Source organism: Eleutherodactylus coqui, chromosome 1 (genome assembly GCF_035609145.1).
Source record: "Eleutherodactylus coqui strain aEleCoq1 chromosome 1, aEleCoq1.hap1, whole genome shotgun sequence".
Classification (NCBI taxonomy): domain Eukaryota; kingdom Metazoa; phylum Chordata; class Amphibia; order Anura; family Eleutherodactylidae; genus Eleutherodactylus; species Eleutherodactylus coqui.
Genome location: NC_089837.1, coordinates 41,432,315 through 41,451,089, shown reverse-complemented (window position 1 = coordinate 41,451,089; position 18,775 = coordinate 41,432,315). Strand labels below are relative to the sequence as shown.

Below are 18,775 nucleotides of genomic sequence, written 5' to 3'. Positions count from 1 at the left end.
TTCAATGGAAGTGTTCAGATAAAGGCTGGACAAATAGCCTATTTGCTTTGATAAATACACCATTCCGAGGCTCCTCTAAAGCGCCATCTTGGAAGAGAATTTTTTTGGAGGTAGGTCTGTAGGTATAATGTAGTTCTCTCCTCATCAAAGAAGTCAGGGTTTGTGTCGTTTTTTTTAACTTTGGGTTGTTGGTGGCCATGTGCTTGTCTGCGATTTATGTTGAAATCACCAGATAAAACCAGGTTGCCTTTCGTGTGTGTGTGTGTCTGTGTGTCTGTGTGTCTGTGTGTCTGTGTGTCTGTGTGTCTGTGTGTGTGTTTGTGTGTTTTATTTTGCATATTATAATCAAGAATCTTCTGCCTCTATCTTCTTAGAGCTTGAGCGGTTGGAAATTTTTTGGATCATTAATGGCGATGACTACTCCTGTTCTTTTCTTTTCGGCATTGGCCATGTAGATCGTGGGGAATTTGGGGTGGGAGAATTTTGTCTCTCTATTATTCAAGAATTGTGACTCCTGCATGCATAAGAAATGTTTTTGACTTGACAGCTTCCTTCGAAATAGTCGATGTTTTGTATCGTGAATTTAATCACTCACGACCTGAATGTTGCAGGCTCAATGCCCGCAAGGTTCCGGTAGCCAGCTCAAGGTTGACTCAGCCTTCCATACCTATAAGGTCGGTAAAATGAGTACTCAGCTTGCTGGAGGCTAATAAACAAAGTACCTGAAAGCGCTGTGGAATAAGTTGGCACTATACAAATAACAAGTCCCTTCCATTTGTCCTATGTTGGCGGTTCTTTTCCATGCTGGGAACGGGAATGAATTCCTCACTTTTATTTTTATTACACTCTCTTGGACCATCTCTTGGTCTTGCACTGTAGATCTTTTGGTTTTTACGTGGCTGAGAGCTGCAGGGCACAGAGCTCACTCACAAGTGTCTGCCAAGCTCCATCCAGTTCACTCCTTTCTTCGCACTGTTCTCCCACATCAAGGGCCTCTGCAGGGCAGATTGTCAGCTTCAGAAGCTCTGCTGTGATGTCGCAATCGCCCGTGCTGGCATTTCTGAAAGTTTAGCCCACAGCTTTGCTGGTTGGGCTAGGCCATGGTAGGTTGAAAGCCTTCACAGCATCCAGTTGGTTGCAAAAGCCCCGCTTTTTGAGCCTTTTGGTGTGCGGATGACTGTGGAGGCTTTTAGAAGTTGTAGAGTGCAGCAGGAGGCCCGATGGCCCCTGATTGTGCTTGTACCAGATCAGACCTCCCCCGCTGCACGTCCTCTCGCAATGGCGGAAAGGCCACTCAACTGATTAACTTTTGACATGTTACTCTATACAGTGGGATCAGAATGTCCCGCTTTTTATTGATGGAGGAATACTGCATTTAGTTCTCGACATGTATCTCTCTATATACAGGATTACATAATAATGAAGAAGACATCGGATGATGGTTCCACTCCCAACAGCCATCTCCATGAGTCAGGAGGATGGAGCAGGAGCCAGAGCCCCATCACAGAGGCTCCTCCTCACTTACTGATACATGAACAGAGGATCCTAGAACTCGCCAACAAGATCACTGAGCTGCTGACTGGAGAGGTGACACTGCTGGGAACTTATATAGTAACAGCACTAGAGGAGTCTGGGTAATGACGGTATTATTGTGTGTCAGGTTCCTATTAGGTATCAGGATGTCGCTGTCTATCTCTCCATGGAGGAGTGGGAGTGTTTAGAAGAACACAAGGATCTGTACAAGGACATCATGATGGAGAACCACCAGCCTCCGATATCACAGGGTAAGAAGAGACATACAAAATATATTATGTTATAATATACACACACCTACCCTGTATTCTTCAGATTATCGGATGCATTTTTGATCAGAAAAAAGTCTGGAAGGTTTAAGCGTCTAATAGTCTAAAGTTATAGGAGAAATAGGAGTATCCATCCAAGATGTCAAAATGTCTGTGGATTGTCTCCAATAAAGAAAATTGTTTGTGCAAGTTAAAATAGTACTGTGTTTCATTTTATATACAGTATTGAGTCCCATCTCTTAGATTTACCCCCCCCCCACCATTTATAGTAACTAGAAGCATAGAAAACTGACGTCAGAAGGAGAACACATGCTTCATTTAGTCTGCCCCTATACTATCTCAATAATTGAGGTTCTGTATATCACACATGATGATGTTCCCGTATGATTAAGAGTCTTTTCTTTTTTCATAAAGGGACGGCTGTACTAGAACCCTCCAATTCTCCCATGTTCTCCTCTGAAACAGTCCTACTCTTGAATCACCCACCAAGGATGGAGAAGAACAGCAATGAGATTACCAACAGAATATGGAACTTTACCGTAGAGATCATCTACCTGCTGACCGGAGAGGTAAACTTTTCTGTATTTCTCAGTTTTTATGGCTATGGTTACACAGCAGCTTTGTTGTTGTATAACGGCAGAAAGTGAAAGCCCCCCTAGGAAACCCTGAATCCAAAATTGGATTGGAAAGGATTAAAGGGATTAATAGGAACAATCCAGTGTCCTGTATAACGGCTTCCAGACCTTCCAAGTGAAGGAGAACTAAAGAACTGAACAGCAGAAAATGTGAAGATCGGCCACCAATATGGTCAGTTGTGTTTGGTGGGAACCAATGAGCTAATAGTAATGTTGTAGGAGCAATGAGAATGGTAAGTAGGCTCCTTGTAATGAGGGAAAGGCAGCCTGGAACCAGCAGGATTACATGGCCGGAGTTCAGTCTGAAGACTTAGACTTTTGCTATTAGTTTGTGATTTTTATAAAAATATAGAAGACTGGCGGTAGAAGGAGAGCACAAAGTCCATCTAGTCTGTCCTTACATTATTTCATTTCTTTTATATATCCCTTTAAATAGGCCCCGTCTGATTTTTAGAATGAAGGGGATGCAGCGCTCGCCTAAACACTGTGCCCCTTCAGCTGTCATCATCGCTTGACAGCTTCACTCCGAGCTGCAAACGGGCGCATAGCTGTCTGTGTGTTAGGTGCATTGTTCAGGCATAATCCCCTGCTTCCATGTCTGGCAGGCGAGGGCGTCGCCTTGCTCTCCCTGTTCACTGAATTTTCATTTAAAATTTCCCTCTCCTGGCTATTAGTTCAGGGCAAGATACTTTCCCTAGTTTCCATCTGCATACGGAGTTCATACATCCGGTATCTTACCTCGCACGCTGGGGTTGGCTATCAGCTGTACTTGTTCCACATCCACAGTTGTTTCTTTTTACACCCCATCCCTGCTGCTGTTGACATTGAGTAACATATAGGGATTACTTGTGAGCAGACATCGTTACATCTTGGATTGAGGACACAATGACAACATATCAGGACAGATTCAGTAATATCTGGACCGGAGGTGACGGTGGATATATAGTTGTGTAACAATGTAGGTGCCTAGTTTGCATACACTTTACCTCCCAAAAGCATGGTGATGAGGGACAACACTACAGCATGTTGTGCAAGTTAATGATCTCTATGACACACACAGGTGGAGTTTCAGGCACTGGGAATGAGTTTGTGGTGACATGGCTGCATGTCATATCCCGTGCATGCGCACTAGAGCAGTGAGAGCACTATCCTCCATGTCATTCGAGGGTAGGAGCCCCTCTATTGTGGGTTTTCAGACTGCTCTTGTGCATGCGCCTTTGATTAGGATGGGCGTCGGCGCCGTACGCATAGGACCTACATGGTGGACCCTGTCTATTCTGCAGTAATAGCTGAGGCCCAGTGCCTCTGGAAATTCTTTTTTGCAGATTTAAAAGAGGTCCTCTTGGCAGATTGATTCAGGCAGTTTCACTAGCCTCAGATTATTGCGCAAGGATCCTGATCGTCGATTTTGTCTGCCATACTCTGGATATTGATAGATTGTTCCTGCATTGTTTGTTTTACACTCTTGAATAATTTTTAACATTTCATGGGGAGTAATGGGCAAATTTGGGGCCTCTAGTTGGCTTTGCGTTAGCGTTGGTAAGTGGATCAAGGAGATAAAGCTGTAGATTCTTTTTCCTTTGGATGGTTATAGAGCTTTGTAGTGTTTGTTAAGGTTGAACAATTTTGAGTAGAACTCTCTGAAGTCCTCAGCTATGTCCATAGGGGTGCTAATTTTGTGATTTAGTTTATCTATCAGATGAGGTATTTTTACTTTGATTCTTTTTGTTTAACTCTATTCGCCACCAGCTTACTAAATTTATTATTTGCTCTGTAGTGGGTTGTGTTAATAGTTTTTATCGGCATTTCATAGCTTTCTATTAAGAATCCCCTCAGTTTGGCTCTCATATTCATTAGTTCCGAGTTGAGGGATATGAAGGGTTTCTCTTTAACTCGTTCTCTAATTTTGCTAGTGACGTTATCACGTCTTTTAATATTGAGTATCTTTCCTTTTTGTGGTGTGACCCTAGCTGGATCATGGCCCCTCTTATCACATTTGTGGGCGTTGCATTATCTCTGGGGATTCATTGAAATGAAAAAACTCTTCAATTGCTTTGTGTATTGTTTCTTGATATTTGGGGATTTTAATTAAATGGGTATTATTTCTTCATGTTTTGGGATAATTTACGGGTTAGATAGATTGGGTTATGGTCTGATCATGTTGCTATTCCTATTGAGGCCTGCTGAATTTTTGAGAGCAGAAAGAAGTTCACTAGAAGCATATCTGTTCTGGAGGAGCGATGTTTTGCTGAGTAAAAGGAAAATTCTTTGGAGCTAGCGTTCATACATCCGTAGATGTCCAATAGTTCTATTCTTCCCATCCAAGAACTCAGGGCGTGTGTTGATTTTCTCTGTGGGTTGTTGGTGGCCATGCCCTTGTCTGTGATTATATTGAAGTCCCCTCATAACACCAGGTTGCCTTTCTGGATGTTCTTTATTTTCCTTGCCATCTTGTTCAGGAAATTAATTTGTGTCCTGTTTTTGAAATTTTTTGCCCTTCTTCTGGCTTGAGAATTATATATGGGCTTCCCTCCCCAACTATTATAAGTTTTGTTGGGAATCCCTATTTGTATGGGATATTATTTTTCCTTAGTGTGGAAGTAATTGGGGTAAATGTTTTCCTGGCGAGCATTGCAGCTTGGGAGAGGTCCGCGAATAGTTGGATTATTTTGTAAGGATATGGAAGATTCTTAAGTTTCCTTTCAGCTTGCATCATATTCTCTTTAACATGAAAAAACTGTATTTGTGCTATAATGTGTCTAGGCAAGTTTTCGGAGACTGATTTTGGAGGTGGAAGCCTTTTGTATACTAACAATAATTTAATTCCTCTTGCTTGGATTTAGGCTGCAGCTTTTTGATTAGTCTTCTCAGATACCCTGGTAGCCCTGCTGATGAGACTTTCTCTACTACTCCTCTTATTTTTATGTTGTTACGTAAATTCCTGTCTTCCAGGTCTGCTAGTTTTGCTTTCACATTTTCAAGTTTTTCAACTATGTTTATTATGTGAACTGATCAGCTTGCCCATCTTGGTCTCCAGATGCTCCACTCAGCCTCCATTATCATAACACTAAACTCCTCGATTGATGCTCTGAGGGGCTTTGTCCTTTTTTATGAATCTTCTTAAGGCTAGTATCAGATCCCTGATGAAATTTTCAGACACTGTCAGATCAGAGTAGGGGATTTCCAGAAGTGGGTTTGTTTCCTCTTCCCTGGGTTCCTCTCCTGTCTTCTTTCTATTTGCTGTGTCTGGGACCCCAACTGTCTCCCTTCACCTTTCGTGTTGCGGCTGCTCTGGATTTGTTATGGAGTAACTGGGGCTAACATTGTAAGATCGCGGCTTCCCTGTCTCTGGCAATATGCTGGGGGAAAGTGGCAGTTTCCTCTTTCTATTTCTTTCCCTTCTGCATCTACTGGCTAGATGCTCGGAAAGCAGAGGATCGGGGCAAGCCTGCTTAACATGTTTCTGAAGCAAGGGATCACCCTGTTCCGCTGATCCTGGCATCTCCCCCTCCAGTGTGTAAGGTCCTTTGGCCAGTTCGCTCTCCTCCTGCTCTTTCACAGCAATGAAGTCCATCATCGTTTTTGGCCCTGACTTCACCTGCTACTTCTTTGTTATGTTCCCCTTCTGATACGGCACTGTGGGGCCTTCGGTGAGCTGTGGACCTGTCGGTTTTAATGTCACTGGGAGGTGCTGGGCACGAAACTGGCTTGCATAAGTCTGCTAGCTCCATCCAGTTCACTCATTTCCTGGCAGTGTTCTCCCACATCAGGGGCCTCTGCAGGGCAAATTCTTGTCTTGAGGAGCTCCGATCCACCAGCAGGATCAGCCACGTGGGCATCCCGAAAATTTAGCTCGTGGCTTCACTGGTTGCGCTAGGCCACGATAGGCTGAAAGCCTTCATGGCACCCGAATGGACAGCAAAGCCACGCTTCTTGAGCCTGTCCACGTGGGGAGGACTTTGGAGGCTTTTAGAAAACTGTAGAGTGCAGTAGGAGGCTCGATGGCCCGAGATTGTGTTGGTATCAGATCAGAGCTCTCCTGCTGCATGTCTCGCGATGGTTGATAAAACTTTTGACATGTTCTATACAGTGGGATTACAATCTCCCACTTTTTATTGTTGGAGAAATACTGGGTTCAGTCCTCTATATGTCTCTCTCCATACACAGGATTACACAATAGTGAAGAAGACATCGGGTAACGGTACGACTACCAACAGTCCTCTCCATGAGTCAGTAGGATGGAGCAGGAGCCAGAGCCCCATCAAAGAGGCTCCTCCTCACTTACGGATACATGAGCAGAAGATCTTAGAACTCGCCAACAAGATCACTGAGCTGCTGACTGGAGAGGTGACGCTGCTGGGAATGCTGGGTAATTATACAGTAACAGCACTAGAGGAGTCTGGGTAATGACGGTATCATTGTGTGTGTCAGGTTCCTATAAGGTGCCAGGATGTCGCTGTCTATTTCTCCATGGAGGAGTGGGAGTGTTTAGAAGAACACAAGGATCTGTACAAGGACGTCCTGATGGAGAACCACCAGCATTTTATCTCACAAGGTAACAAGAGACATACAAAATACATTAGTTATAATATACACACACCTACCCTGTGTTTTTCGGATTATGGGATGCATTTTTATTGTGGGGGGTCTGGAACGCAGACCGTAATGCGAATGTTGCCTGTATCCAAATTAAGAGGAAATATTATATAGAGTACTCATAGAGAACCATAATAAATCACTATACATAAGACCGTCTAGTGATCAGAATGAATTCTGTTTATTGTTGTACATTGCTAGTTTATATGCAAGTTGTAAAGAAGGCGTTTCCAATACCTAGTTTCATTCTACTTTTGCTGACCAAACCCTCATTCCAACAGATTACAATAGGGCTGTAAATCAAAAGCCTTTTAAACAAAAGGTATCAACAAAGCTGTTTGAACTATACATAAAACAATTACATGTGATAATAAAGGTTGTCTCCTGGCTGGCTGAGTACCTACTTAATCAGAATGTAATCTTAAAGATCCATCAACAATTTGCACATCAAAAGAGGGGACATTGTTTCTAGTTTTCACATAGACAAAACTGGTTTGGCCACCTACTCGGGAGTCAGCACAAAGTTGGTATTCAGTAAGATAACTGAATAAAATCTAATTGAATAAAATCTAATTAATCATACATTTAGTATTTTAAAATCAATATTCAAATAAACGCTTGAATATACCTTTTTACATATGATTCTATATCCAAATTCTACTAGCAACTTCCGGAATGTTTTACATATAATACATAACATTATATAACCAAATAACTAATGTCACATTTATTACACTGTTTCCTTATCTTTCTTATGTTAGGTTATTGATTAATAATGATTGACCCCTATCATTCCCCCATTTGGACATCAGAGCCACCATTATCTCCTGGTTCTGTCACCCATAGGTGCCGGGTTCCCTGGTAGGAATGGTGCACTCTATGTCCATCAAGATATGAAGACATAATATCAAATATTGCAAGTCAATCAAGTTTACAATACAGTAATCTTAGATTTATCAACATCAATATCGTCATCGTCATATTAGACACTTAAAGGGGTGTATTTTTGGGTATGTCTCGAAGAGTCTCTACAGGAGTGGGGACAGATAATAGACAAGTCCGTAAAATGTCCTCTCCACTCCTGAGGTTGGGCATACACGTGTGGGAAATATTTGCCCATCCAGTCCATCGCTTGTCCATGTGGATCGTTCGTAGTGGTGTTTCCCAATAAGAAGACAGTCCAATAAGACAAATGCAGAAGTCGAAATCAAAATGTCCATTACCTCCCCCACCCAAACAACGCCGGGATCCCACCCATCACTTTTCCTCTGGCTCGGGAGCTTTCTTGCAGTGGGAGGCATGTATCCACTTTTACAGAAGTAGGTGTTGACAACAGAACTTGGTATGGTCGTTAAACCTTGGGTCCAAGGCCTTTATTACGTGTCTTTTTGCGACCACCCAGTCTCCAGGCTGCAAGAAATGTGTCCCCTCTAGGTTGTCAGGGTCTGGAATTGGGGAAAACACTAGATCGGGTGTTATTTTCAGTTTACGACATAGTTCTTGTACATATTCAATAACCTTATCACACCCCTGCTGTAGGGCCTGTGGATGGTACAGGCCTAATCTTGGCATAGAGCCAAACAACACTTCTTTTAACTTAAGCATATAATTTTAGTTCTTTCAACTTTGTTAAACTCTGCGGGTGATATGGAGTGTAAAACGCTTGTTCCACCCCCAAGGCTGACATCACCTCTCGCATCACTTAACCTGTAAATTGTGTACCTCTGTCACTCTCAATTGTCTCTAGTACCCCAAATCTACATACAAGTTCTGACATTAGTTTAGCCACTGTACATTGTGCGGTGGCTTTGAACAGGTCCACGCACACAAGGACGTACTCATACCTGCCTGATTTGGGAAGCTGGATGTAATCGATTTGTAATCTCTGAATAGGATACAGTGGTCACTTCACATGCCTTCACATATGCCTTCGCCAACCTGTCCAACCCTGGAGCATACCATACCTTGTCCATAACAGAAACCATGGCATTCCGAGAGGCATGCACTTTCCCGTGAGCTAGGACGGCAAGGTGGGGGTAGGCAGCCGCTGGTACATCATCTACGTCCCGTAGGACGCCAAATCCCAAATCAACAAGAGTGGTGGGACCAAGATCCAATTTACAGCACAAGGGGTCTTGCGTCCTGTCCTAGGAGAGCTGCAGCCTTGGCTGCCCTATCCCCCTGTTCTCTGGTGACTGCCCCTGCGTGTGTGCTTTAACCTTTATTATGGCCACCCTTCCTGGCAACATGATAGCTTAATGGGCTTGCCTTGTGCCGTGAGAAAGCTCCTGGACCGCCAGATGGGTCCATAATCGTGTGCAGTACCAAAGGCGTACCTGGAATCCGTGTAGATGTTAGCAGTGGTAGCTTTTTCAATCGTACAGGCCTCAGTTCCTGCGCTGACATGTGTGGCGGCAGTGGTTTTTGTAAGCATCTCATTCAGTGTGACTACTTCAAAACCTGTTACAAACCTTCCTTTGTCATTCAGGTATCTAGATCCATCCACAAACATTTCAAGGTGGGGGTTTAGGAGGGGTTTGTCAGTGACATGTGCGAACCCAGCTGTCACAATCATGCTGGTGTTCTGCGTCAAAGGCCTCCTCTTCATCATCAGTCAGAGAATTTGCAAAAAGCTGGTCCTCTGTACTTACTCCCCCATTTGAATCAGTGTCACCTAATGGCAATAAGGTGGCCGGATTCAAAGTGGTGCAACGTTGAAATGAGACATTGGATGAAGAGTGTACTGCAAGTTCCATTTTGATCTGTCTAGCACGGGACAGATGTCTATGGCTTACCTGTGTCAGGATACCATGTATGTCATGTGGGGTGTAGATCACCATGGTGTGATCTAAGAAGTTTCTCTTTGCTGGCTTTGCAGCCATTCTACTCTGATGGAGGAAACACAAAAGGCTTAGTGATGCATTGAGGTAACTATTTGTGTCAGCAGTACATAAAAGAAAATAAAAACAAATCATCAACATATTACAAGAGGGCGGTGCCCTCGGGAATTGGCCAGGCGTCTAATACCAGCTTCATGCATCTGGTGAACTGGTATTGGGCTATTCTGTGCCCCTTGTGGCAGCACTATCCAACAGTACTGCTTTCCTCTGAAATTAAATACAAACAAATACAGACAGTCTGTCGAGGTCCGTCTGACTGGTAGCCCAAAGGCTCAAAGGAACGACACGAAGAACTTGTTTCTCTGCGTGCGTAAAAGTGAAGACAGGGAGAGGTGTCGCTAGGTCTGCTGCCATCCGACAGAAGGTCGGGTGACTTTCAGACCTGGGGTGTATACGAGCCTCACCAGACGAGTGAAGTTCGATACAAGATCCCAAGGATCCCATCATTTCGGTTCCCAATATGCTTTCAGGACTTTCCAGCACAAGGAAGCGCATGAGGCATCGTGACCCTTTAAATATTACCTCTAGCGGTTCAGTTTCTGCCAGCTGAATCGGCATTCCTGAAACCCCTTGCACCAATTACTGCTAGATAATCAAGCTGGTATTCTATTTAAAATAGATCAGAACCTTGTAGCAAAAAAATTAAAAAAATTTAAATTTAAAAATTTTGAAATTGCTGACCTGCAATACCTGGATCAACTATGTCAGATGTCCAGTTCCTTGGGCTAAGCAATGACTCAGGAATTGGAGTTTGTCTTGGAGGTGGCTTACTATTTGTCAGGACCTGCGGAAAGCTGAGTTTCTGCAGTAGCTATCAAGACAAATACACGAGCCGGATCCACCAAGAGAGCAGTTAGTTTACAAAACCTCTTCTGAACTGTCACTTGAGGTCTCAACCCGTACCGATCCATCCGATGAAAATTTGATGGATGCAGATAAGGCTTGTAAGATATTAGTACAAATAACAGACATGAATTACAACAAGGCAGAATAATCCACAAACATGTATTCATATTGGAATATGATATTCTTTAAGCAAATTCATTATTAATCTGATCCTGCCTGCAATGTCTCATCAAATTTGAGAAGGGAAAAAAAAAACTTCCTAACTGCCCAAGCTCCTCACCCCCTCCTTTGTAGACAAAAGAAGGATGAAACATTACCTACTTTTACATTATCTAGCTCCACCCCTTCGATGCTGGTCGTTTGCATGTCTCTCCTACAGAACATTCTCTCAGAGACAGTGCAGTACTAACAGATTTTAGCAGTGATATAGACGTCCAACCAATCACAGAACTGACATTTACACAAAAAAAGCAAAAAAAAAAATAAAAAATATATATATATATCTTAAAATCCCTATGTTCTCTATTTTTAAGACCGTGTAATTCACATAATTCATTACAAGTTTCTTATTTCATCAGCGTCTGTCTTCCTTTCTATGACACTGAATTTTATCTCTATGAAACAATAGCTAAGATATTAATAAGCAACTAAAACATTCAGACTTTAAACAGCATTAATTATTAGTAATTACAAGACGTATACTTCTCTCCTAGGCTGGTCTGTGTTGAGGGTGGAAGACCTCTTCCTATTGTTCTTCCCTCCCATCTCCTTACATCACCTAGCTCCACCCCCTGTGATCTGGCTCAGCGTTTGGTCTTTCTTGCCTCATTTAGTTTCTAGCCACCGGACAGTATATACCATATAACACAAGTATCTCATGTGAAGTAGAAACTGGGATTGTATTTACTGTACATAGAACTTCCCATATTGAACAAAGTATATATATATATTTAATATAATACAACATAGGGGCTTTTTCTTGTGCAGCCAAATATAACCAATTCTCAATTCACATTTCTTTGCAAAGACAAGTAGGCCCTCTAGTCTACAGAGAAACTTCTCCAGACAGATAGCAAAGCTGTATAACAGGTTCCACTGCCTGTGACCATCTTCTATTGTGTGTAAATAACCTGGGCTGACTATTTAAGATTAACCCAGAATGTAATACACTTGCCCCCACCTTACAAAACTGCAAATTCACACTCACTAAGGGGGTTTTATTCATTCCTATATGGACTGATAATATGTGAAGTAGAAATTGGGATTGTATTTACTGTACACCAGACTTCCAATAATGAGCGAATTATGTATAGATAAGAAAAACTCTTAGTACCGCGGTTTTTACACGATTCGCTCAGAATAGGCTACCCAATGACAAACACAATACAACTTATGCCCATTTCTACCCACACACTTATATTCATCACTCCAGATAGCAACTATTATCACCGTTCATTGTTAAACCTTCTACCTTTCCTTAACTCATTGACTTGCTTTTTTCTTTACTATAACCTTCAGCTAAAATTGCTTACATCAACTTTACACTCAGGAAAAAAAACAAAAAACCACCCAGTATATATATACTTCATTGTTCTTTTGAACCCCCACAGATGTGAGTGGGGTATAACTTTCTTACACTTAGAAATTAGACATTACAAGAACACTAAGACGTACAACAAAGATTAGTTTACATAACAACAAGACTTACAAGACAAACAATAGTGGTTATTTGTCACATAATTGTCCACAGATTTTGCATGAACTTACTTTATGTCCCAGAGGGACACAAACTATAAGAGGATTCCCTTTCTCTGATAACCCCTTACTGCCGTATCTATACTTGCCTTAATCCATCTGTCTAACATATTTTTATACAACCTTTTGACTATCTCTGAATCTTTTCCCCAAACTTGCTGGTCTAAGACTCCCAAAATTCTAAACACCTTACTACATTCTTCTTCCCACAGCTAACGTGCCTTCTTTGTCTTTTACTATTTCTCTAGCTGATTTCCATATAGGCATACTACTTGCCCTGTACGTTTCCCATATTGTCTGTTCCTTTATCTAAACCGGCGTCTCTGATATCTTTCATATGCTTTTTCCCGTACTGTTACCAGAACTCATAGTTAAAGGTTCCTGCTTTTCTAAGTCCTATTTTATACACTTGTCTGCAATCGTCTCCCCCTTCCCTTTCTCACACAGCTTATGGCACACAGAACCTTATTTGTCACACAGGCTTCTATTTGTCACACAGGTTTCTATTTGTCACACAGGTTTCTATTTGTCACACAGGTTTCTATTTGTCACACAGGTTTCTATTTGTCACACAGGTTTCTATTTGTCACACAGGTTTCTATTTGTCACACAGGTTTCTATTTCACACAGGCTTCTATTTCACACAGTACACTAAGGACCCCTGGTCCTGGAATAGTTTTACGGACTCCTTAAGGGGGGGGTTTAGGGGAGACCAGACCTCTCTTCTAAGGGAACTTCTGGTGATATTATAACAGACTCAGTAAAAGCGAATTATGGCTAATTATGGCTAAAAGCGAATTATGGCTAACACGACACAGACTATCAACGTACAGATTTCAACAATTACTACAGGCAACATGGCAATATACACACAAGGGTTCTTCCGTCTAGCACGGTCACTAAGAACACCGTAAATAACAGGCAGAAGCGTCCTATATAACATACAGCAACTCACCCCCTGTCGACACGAGACTTGAAGTCAGGAGAGCCCAGAGCTTGAGTGGTAAGTCAAGAGCTTACCGTATACCGGTGTTTTGTAGATCTGGGGTCCCGTGGCCTCTCGTCCGGCTGGTCGGCAGGTAGTGTAGTCAGGTATCGGCTGCAGGTAAGGAGTTAGCTTCTGCGCCACTTGTCGGGCGCCAAATAAACTGTGGGGGGTCTGGAACGCAGACCGTAATGCGAATGTTGCCTGTATCCAAATTAAGAGGAAATATTATATAGAGTACTCATAGAGAACCATAATAAATCACTATACATAAGACCGTCTAGTGATCAGAATGAATTCTGTTTATTGTTGTACATTGCTAGTTTATATGCAAGTTGTAAAGAAGGCGTTTCCAATACCTAGTTTCATTCTACTTTTGCTGACCAAACCCTCATTCCAACAGATTACAATAGGGCTGTAAATCAAAAGCCTTTTAAACAAAAGGTATCAACAAAGCTGTTTGAACTATACATAAAACAATTACATGTGATAATAAAGGTTGTCTCCTGGCTACTGGCTGAGTACCTACTTAATCAGAATGTAATCTTAAAGATCCATCAACAATTTGCACATCAAAAGAGGGGACATTGTTTCTAGTTTTCACATAGACAAAACTGGTTTGGCCACCTACTCGGGAGTCAGCACAAAGTTGGTATTCAGTAAGATAACTGAATAAAATCTAATTGAATAAAATCTAATTAATCATACATTTAGTATTTTAAAATCAATATTCAAATAAACGCTTGAATATACCTTTTTACATATGATTCTATATCCAAATTCTACTAGCAACTTCCGGAATGTTTTACATATAATACATAACATTATATAACCAAATAACTAATGTCACATTTATTACACTGTTTCCTTATCTTTCTTATGTTAGGTTATTGATTAATAATGATTGACCCCTATCATTATTTAGAAAAAATAGACTTTAGGTTTAGGCGATTAATAGTGTGAAGCTAGAGGCATTCACATCACGTTTTAGCCATATTATTTATATATATTTATACATTTTTGTTTTACACTATAGTCTATAGGAAACATAAAGCATTTCTCAAAAACAAGAAAACGACGACTACAAAACATTAAAAGACATACTTTATAGTGAAAAATGTATATTTTTACATGTACATTTAACGTATATACTAAATAATAGATTAAAAATGAGCAGCTCTCTTTTACTCTAGCGGGACAACTTGGATAATGGTCAGGAGCCGAGGAGTATTTTCACTGTAAGGCTCTGTTTGTAGATGTTGGCTCTTCAGTTGAACTGTGTCACCTATTCGACTAATTACAGCAGAGATAATGGTGGTAATGTAGAAGAGCTGATAGAAACTGATCGGTCGTTTAGAATCATTTTTTGGGGAGGGGTATTGATTTTTTAAATAATTTTGAAAAGCATAGTGTAGTAGGTCCACATACGCAAGATGACAAATAGCACCAAAATGCCGTATGAAATAACCCCCATACAAAGCTTTAGAAGGCTGGAATCATGTTTGTGTCTATATAAAAAAAAGGGCAAAACTAGGCATGCAGTTACATATCAGGGAGATAAGCAAATTATTAGAGTCATGGCAGGATTAGATGAACGGTCTTTGTATGAGTGGAGTGCATGAATGAGGAAACTGGACTGTTACAGAGTAGAACCGAGTTGTCTTCAACGATGAAGCCAGGTTTAGTCTGGGCATTCACGACACCCGTCTTCATGTCTGGATATCTGGGGTGATTGTGTGCCTCAATCCTGCCTTTGATGTGGAGAAGCACACTGTCCTCATCCTCACTGGTGGTGTGATGGTCTGGGATGCCATCACATATGACAGTCGCTCCCCCCTAGTAGTGGTACAAGGGACAATGACAGCTCAGCGATATGTTCAGGACATCCTGCAGCCACATCTGTTACTGTCATGGCAGCTCCCAAGAGGAATTTTCCAGGCTCGCCTGGTTGCCATGTTTATTGCCAATAGAACATGTATGGGACCATCTGGGACACAAACCTCCACAGCTTATGAGTTTGCACGGCTAAATTACAGAAAATGTGAAGCAATATGGCAAAGAATACTATATAGAACCTGTTTCCTTCCATGCCCACCTGTACCACATCTTGCATCCAAGCTAGAGGAGTTCCAACAGGCTACTAGAGCCTCCCTTCAAGTGTTCAGTTTTCTGCAATAAAGTATCTTTGTGCTATGATATTGTAATCACTTACTTATATCAACATTGCAATCACACATAAAGTGTCATTCAATTCTGCCAACTCCATATAGGGGAGATATATAATATTCACCTTGACCAAAAACCAGGACCCTATTTAAAAAAAAATCAGGAAACTTAAAGAAAGGGCTTATATTACTGCTGGAACCACTTCTGGCTTTAACTAAAAAAAAACACCACTCAGATCGCATCAAAAACTAATAGTGTGTTTACAGCCTATCAGGAATATTATAAGTTTGTCCAATTTAATAATTCATTTTTAGTTTCAAATCACAAAATACATTTTTTGTCTTAACAGATAATCCTAGTGAGAACTCTGAGGAAAACGTGATGTTATCCCCCAATTCTAAAGTAGAAGATAAGGATATAGTGCAGCACTCTTCAGGAGAAAACTTCCTTACCCTTCACTTACAGCCAGGACATCACAGTAGAGATGAGAAGCCATACTCCTGTTCAGAAAGTGGGATATGTCTTACAGATCAATTTAATTGTATTCTAGATGAGAGAGGTCACACAGGGCAGAAGCAGGGTCCATGCTCAGAATGTGAAAATTCATTTATAACTGAAGCCAAAGTCAAAGATCATCTGATAATTCATTCAGAGCAAAAAACTTTTTCCAGTTCAGATTGTGGGAAATGTTTTATTCTGAAAACTGATCTGGTTAAACATCAGACAATCTACACAGGAGAGCTGTATTCATGTCCAGAATGTGGGAAATGCTTTACAGAACAATCCGCTCTTGTTACACATCAGAGAATTCATACAAGAGAAATGCCATTTTCATGTTCAGAGTATGGGAAATGTTTTATCCTAAACTCACATCTTGCTAAAAGTCAGAAACTTCATATGGGAGAGAAATCATTTCCATGTTTAACATGTGGGAAACGCTGTAATCAGAAATCAGAGCTTGTAAAACATCAGAGAATACATAGAGGTGGAAAAACACATTTATGTTCAGAATGTGGGAAAACTTATACAAAAAAATCAAGTCTTGTTTCACATCAGAGAATTCACACAGGAAAGAAGCCATTTTCATGTTCAGAATGTAGGAAATGTTTTATTGATAAAACAAGCTTTGTTAGACATCAGAGAATTCACACAGGAGAGAAACCGTTTCCTTGTTTACAATGTGGGAAATGTTTTATAATGAAATCAGAGCTGGTTAAACATCAGATAATTCACACAGGAGAGAAGCCATTTTCATGTTCAGAGTGTGAGAAATGTTTTACAAAAAAGTCTAATCTTGTTTCACATCAGAGAATTCACATAGGAGAGAAATCATTTTCATGTTCAGAATGTGGGAAATGTTTTGTCCTGAAATCAAGTCTTGTTTCACATCAGAAATATCACAGAGGAGATAAGCCATTTTCATGTTCAGATTGTGGGAAATGTTTTGTCCTGAAATCAAGTCTTGTTTCACATCAAAGAATTCATACAGGAGAGAAGCCATTTTCATGTTCAGATTGTGGGAAATGTTTTACAGAAAAGTCACATCTTGTTTCACACCAGAGAATCCACACAGGAGAGAAACCATTTTCATGTTCAGAATGTGGAAAGTGTTTTAGAGCACAATCAACTCTTGTTAAACATCAGAGAATTCACACAGGAGAGAAGCCATTTTCATGTTCAGAATGTGGGAAATGGTTTAGTGATAAATCAAGCCTTGTTAGACATCAGAGAATTCACACAGGAGAGAAGCAATTTCCTTGTTTAGAATGTGGGAAACGTTTTAGAATAAAATCAGACCTTGTATCACATGGAAGAATTCACACTGGAGAAAAGCCATTTTCATGTTTAGAGTGTGGGAAATGTTTCACAAAAAAATCAAATCTTGTTTCACATCAGAGAACTCACACAGGAGAGAAGCCTTATTCATGTTCAGAATGTGGAAAATGGTTTACAGAAAAATCAAGTCTAGTTTCACATCAGAGAATTCACACAGGAGAGAGACCGTATCCATGTTCAGGATGTGGGAAATGTTTTATTGATAAATCAAGTCTTGTTAAGCATCAGAGAATTCACACAGAAAAAAAACATATTTATGTTAAGAATGTTGGAAGTGTTTTACAAATAAATCCGATCTTGTAACACATGAGAAAAGTCACAAAGGAAAATAGCCATTTCCTTGTACGAAATGTGGGAAATGTTTTAGTACCAGTACCACACATAGGGATCATCAAAGATGTCACAGAGTGGGAAAGTCCTTTTGAAGGTATAAACGTGCAAAACGTTTTACAAGGAAATCAAAGAGATCAGATTCTTGGAATATGAGAAATGTTAAGAACTTTTTTTTCCAGCACATCAGGTTATTATCAGAGATTAAACGCCCAGTATTTTTTTTAAAATCATTATCTACCCTTACCTGCTGTTTACCACTGTTTTGTATGCAATTACGATTTGTTTGTTCATAACCTGCTCTTTTTTTTTAAACGTTTTTCAGTTCAATGGCGTCCTGATTGGATGTGACTCATATAGTAACGTAGTTTGTAGGGCTGACAAAAATGCATACTTCCATCCAGTTTAGCCTATTATCCTGCACTGTTGATCCTGACGATCTGTGGACATTCATTAAAACAGTATGAAACTGTATACAAAAAATATCCTGGATAAGTGATTCTCTTTTGTTGCTCAAACACCATAACACAGACTTAATCAGAACATGAAGTCAAAACTAAGAGTAGGTCTAAAACATGAAAGACCTAAAACTATTTCTTTTATACTTTGCTCCTTCTCTGTTGCACTTCCAGACCAAAATAAGCGACTGTGAATGAATGAGGCCTTACTGTCCAACTAGTCTCTTATTTGGGAGATTTTATTTCTCGCTCTATCATGGAGTTCGTACGCCGCCACTGAGTGAGTAAATCAGCACCAAACCATTACATTTCCACCACCGTGATTTCAAGTCAGAATCAGGTTCTTCTGGTGACACATGAAATACACTACTGGTCAAAGGTTTTAGAACACTTCGATTTTTCTAGTTTTTATTGATATTTACACAGTTCAATGTCTCAAATATACTTTTTTGAAATGAAAGCAAAG

General features: G+C 40.7%; 1 protein-coding gene across 1 annotated transcript in view; it reads left to right on the top strand.

Annotated features, from left to right (window-relative positions):
- The window catches only part of LOC136607843 (zinc finger protein 271-like), a 45,941-nt gene extending 27,835 nt beyond the window's left edge, over positions 1–18,106 (top strand). Inside the window, exons 3-4 of the mRNA XM_066589067.1 lie at positions 6,869–6,992; positions 16,035–18,106. Coding sequence (XP_066445164.1) covers positions 6,869–6,992; positions 16,035–17,824 — 1,914 coding nt within the window. The 3' untranslated portion in view covers positions 17,825–18,106. The remainder of the gene's footprint in view (positions 1–6,868; positions 6,993–16,034) is intronic.
- Positions 18,107–18,775: the final 669 nt, after the last annotated feature.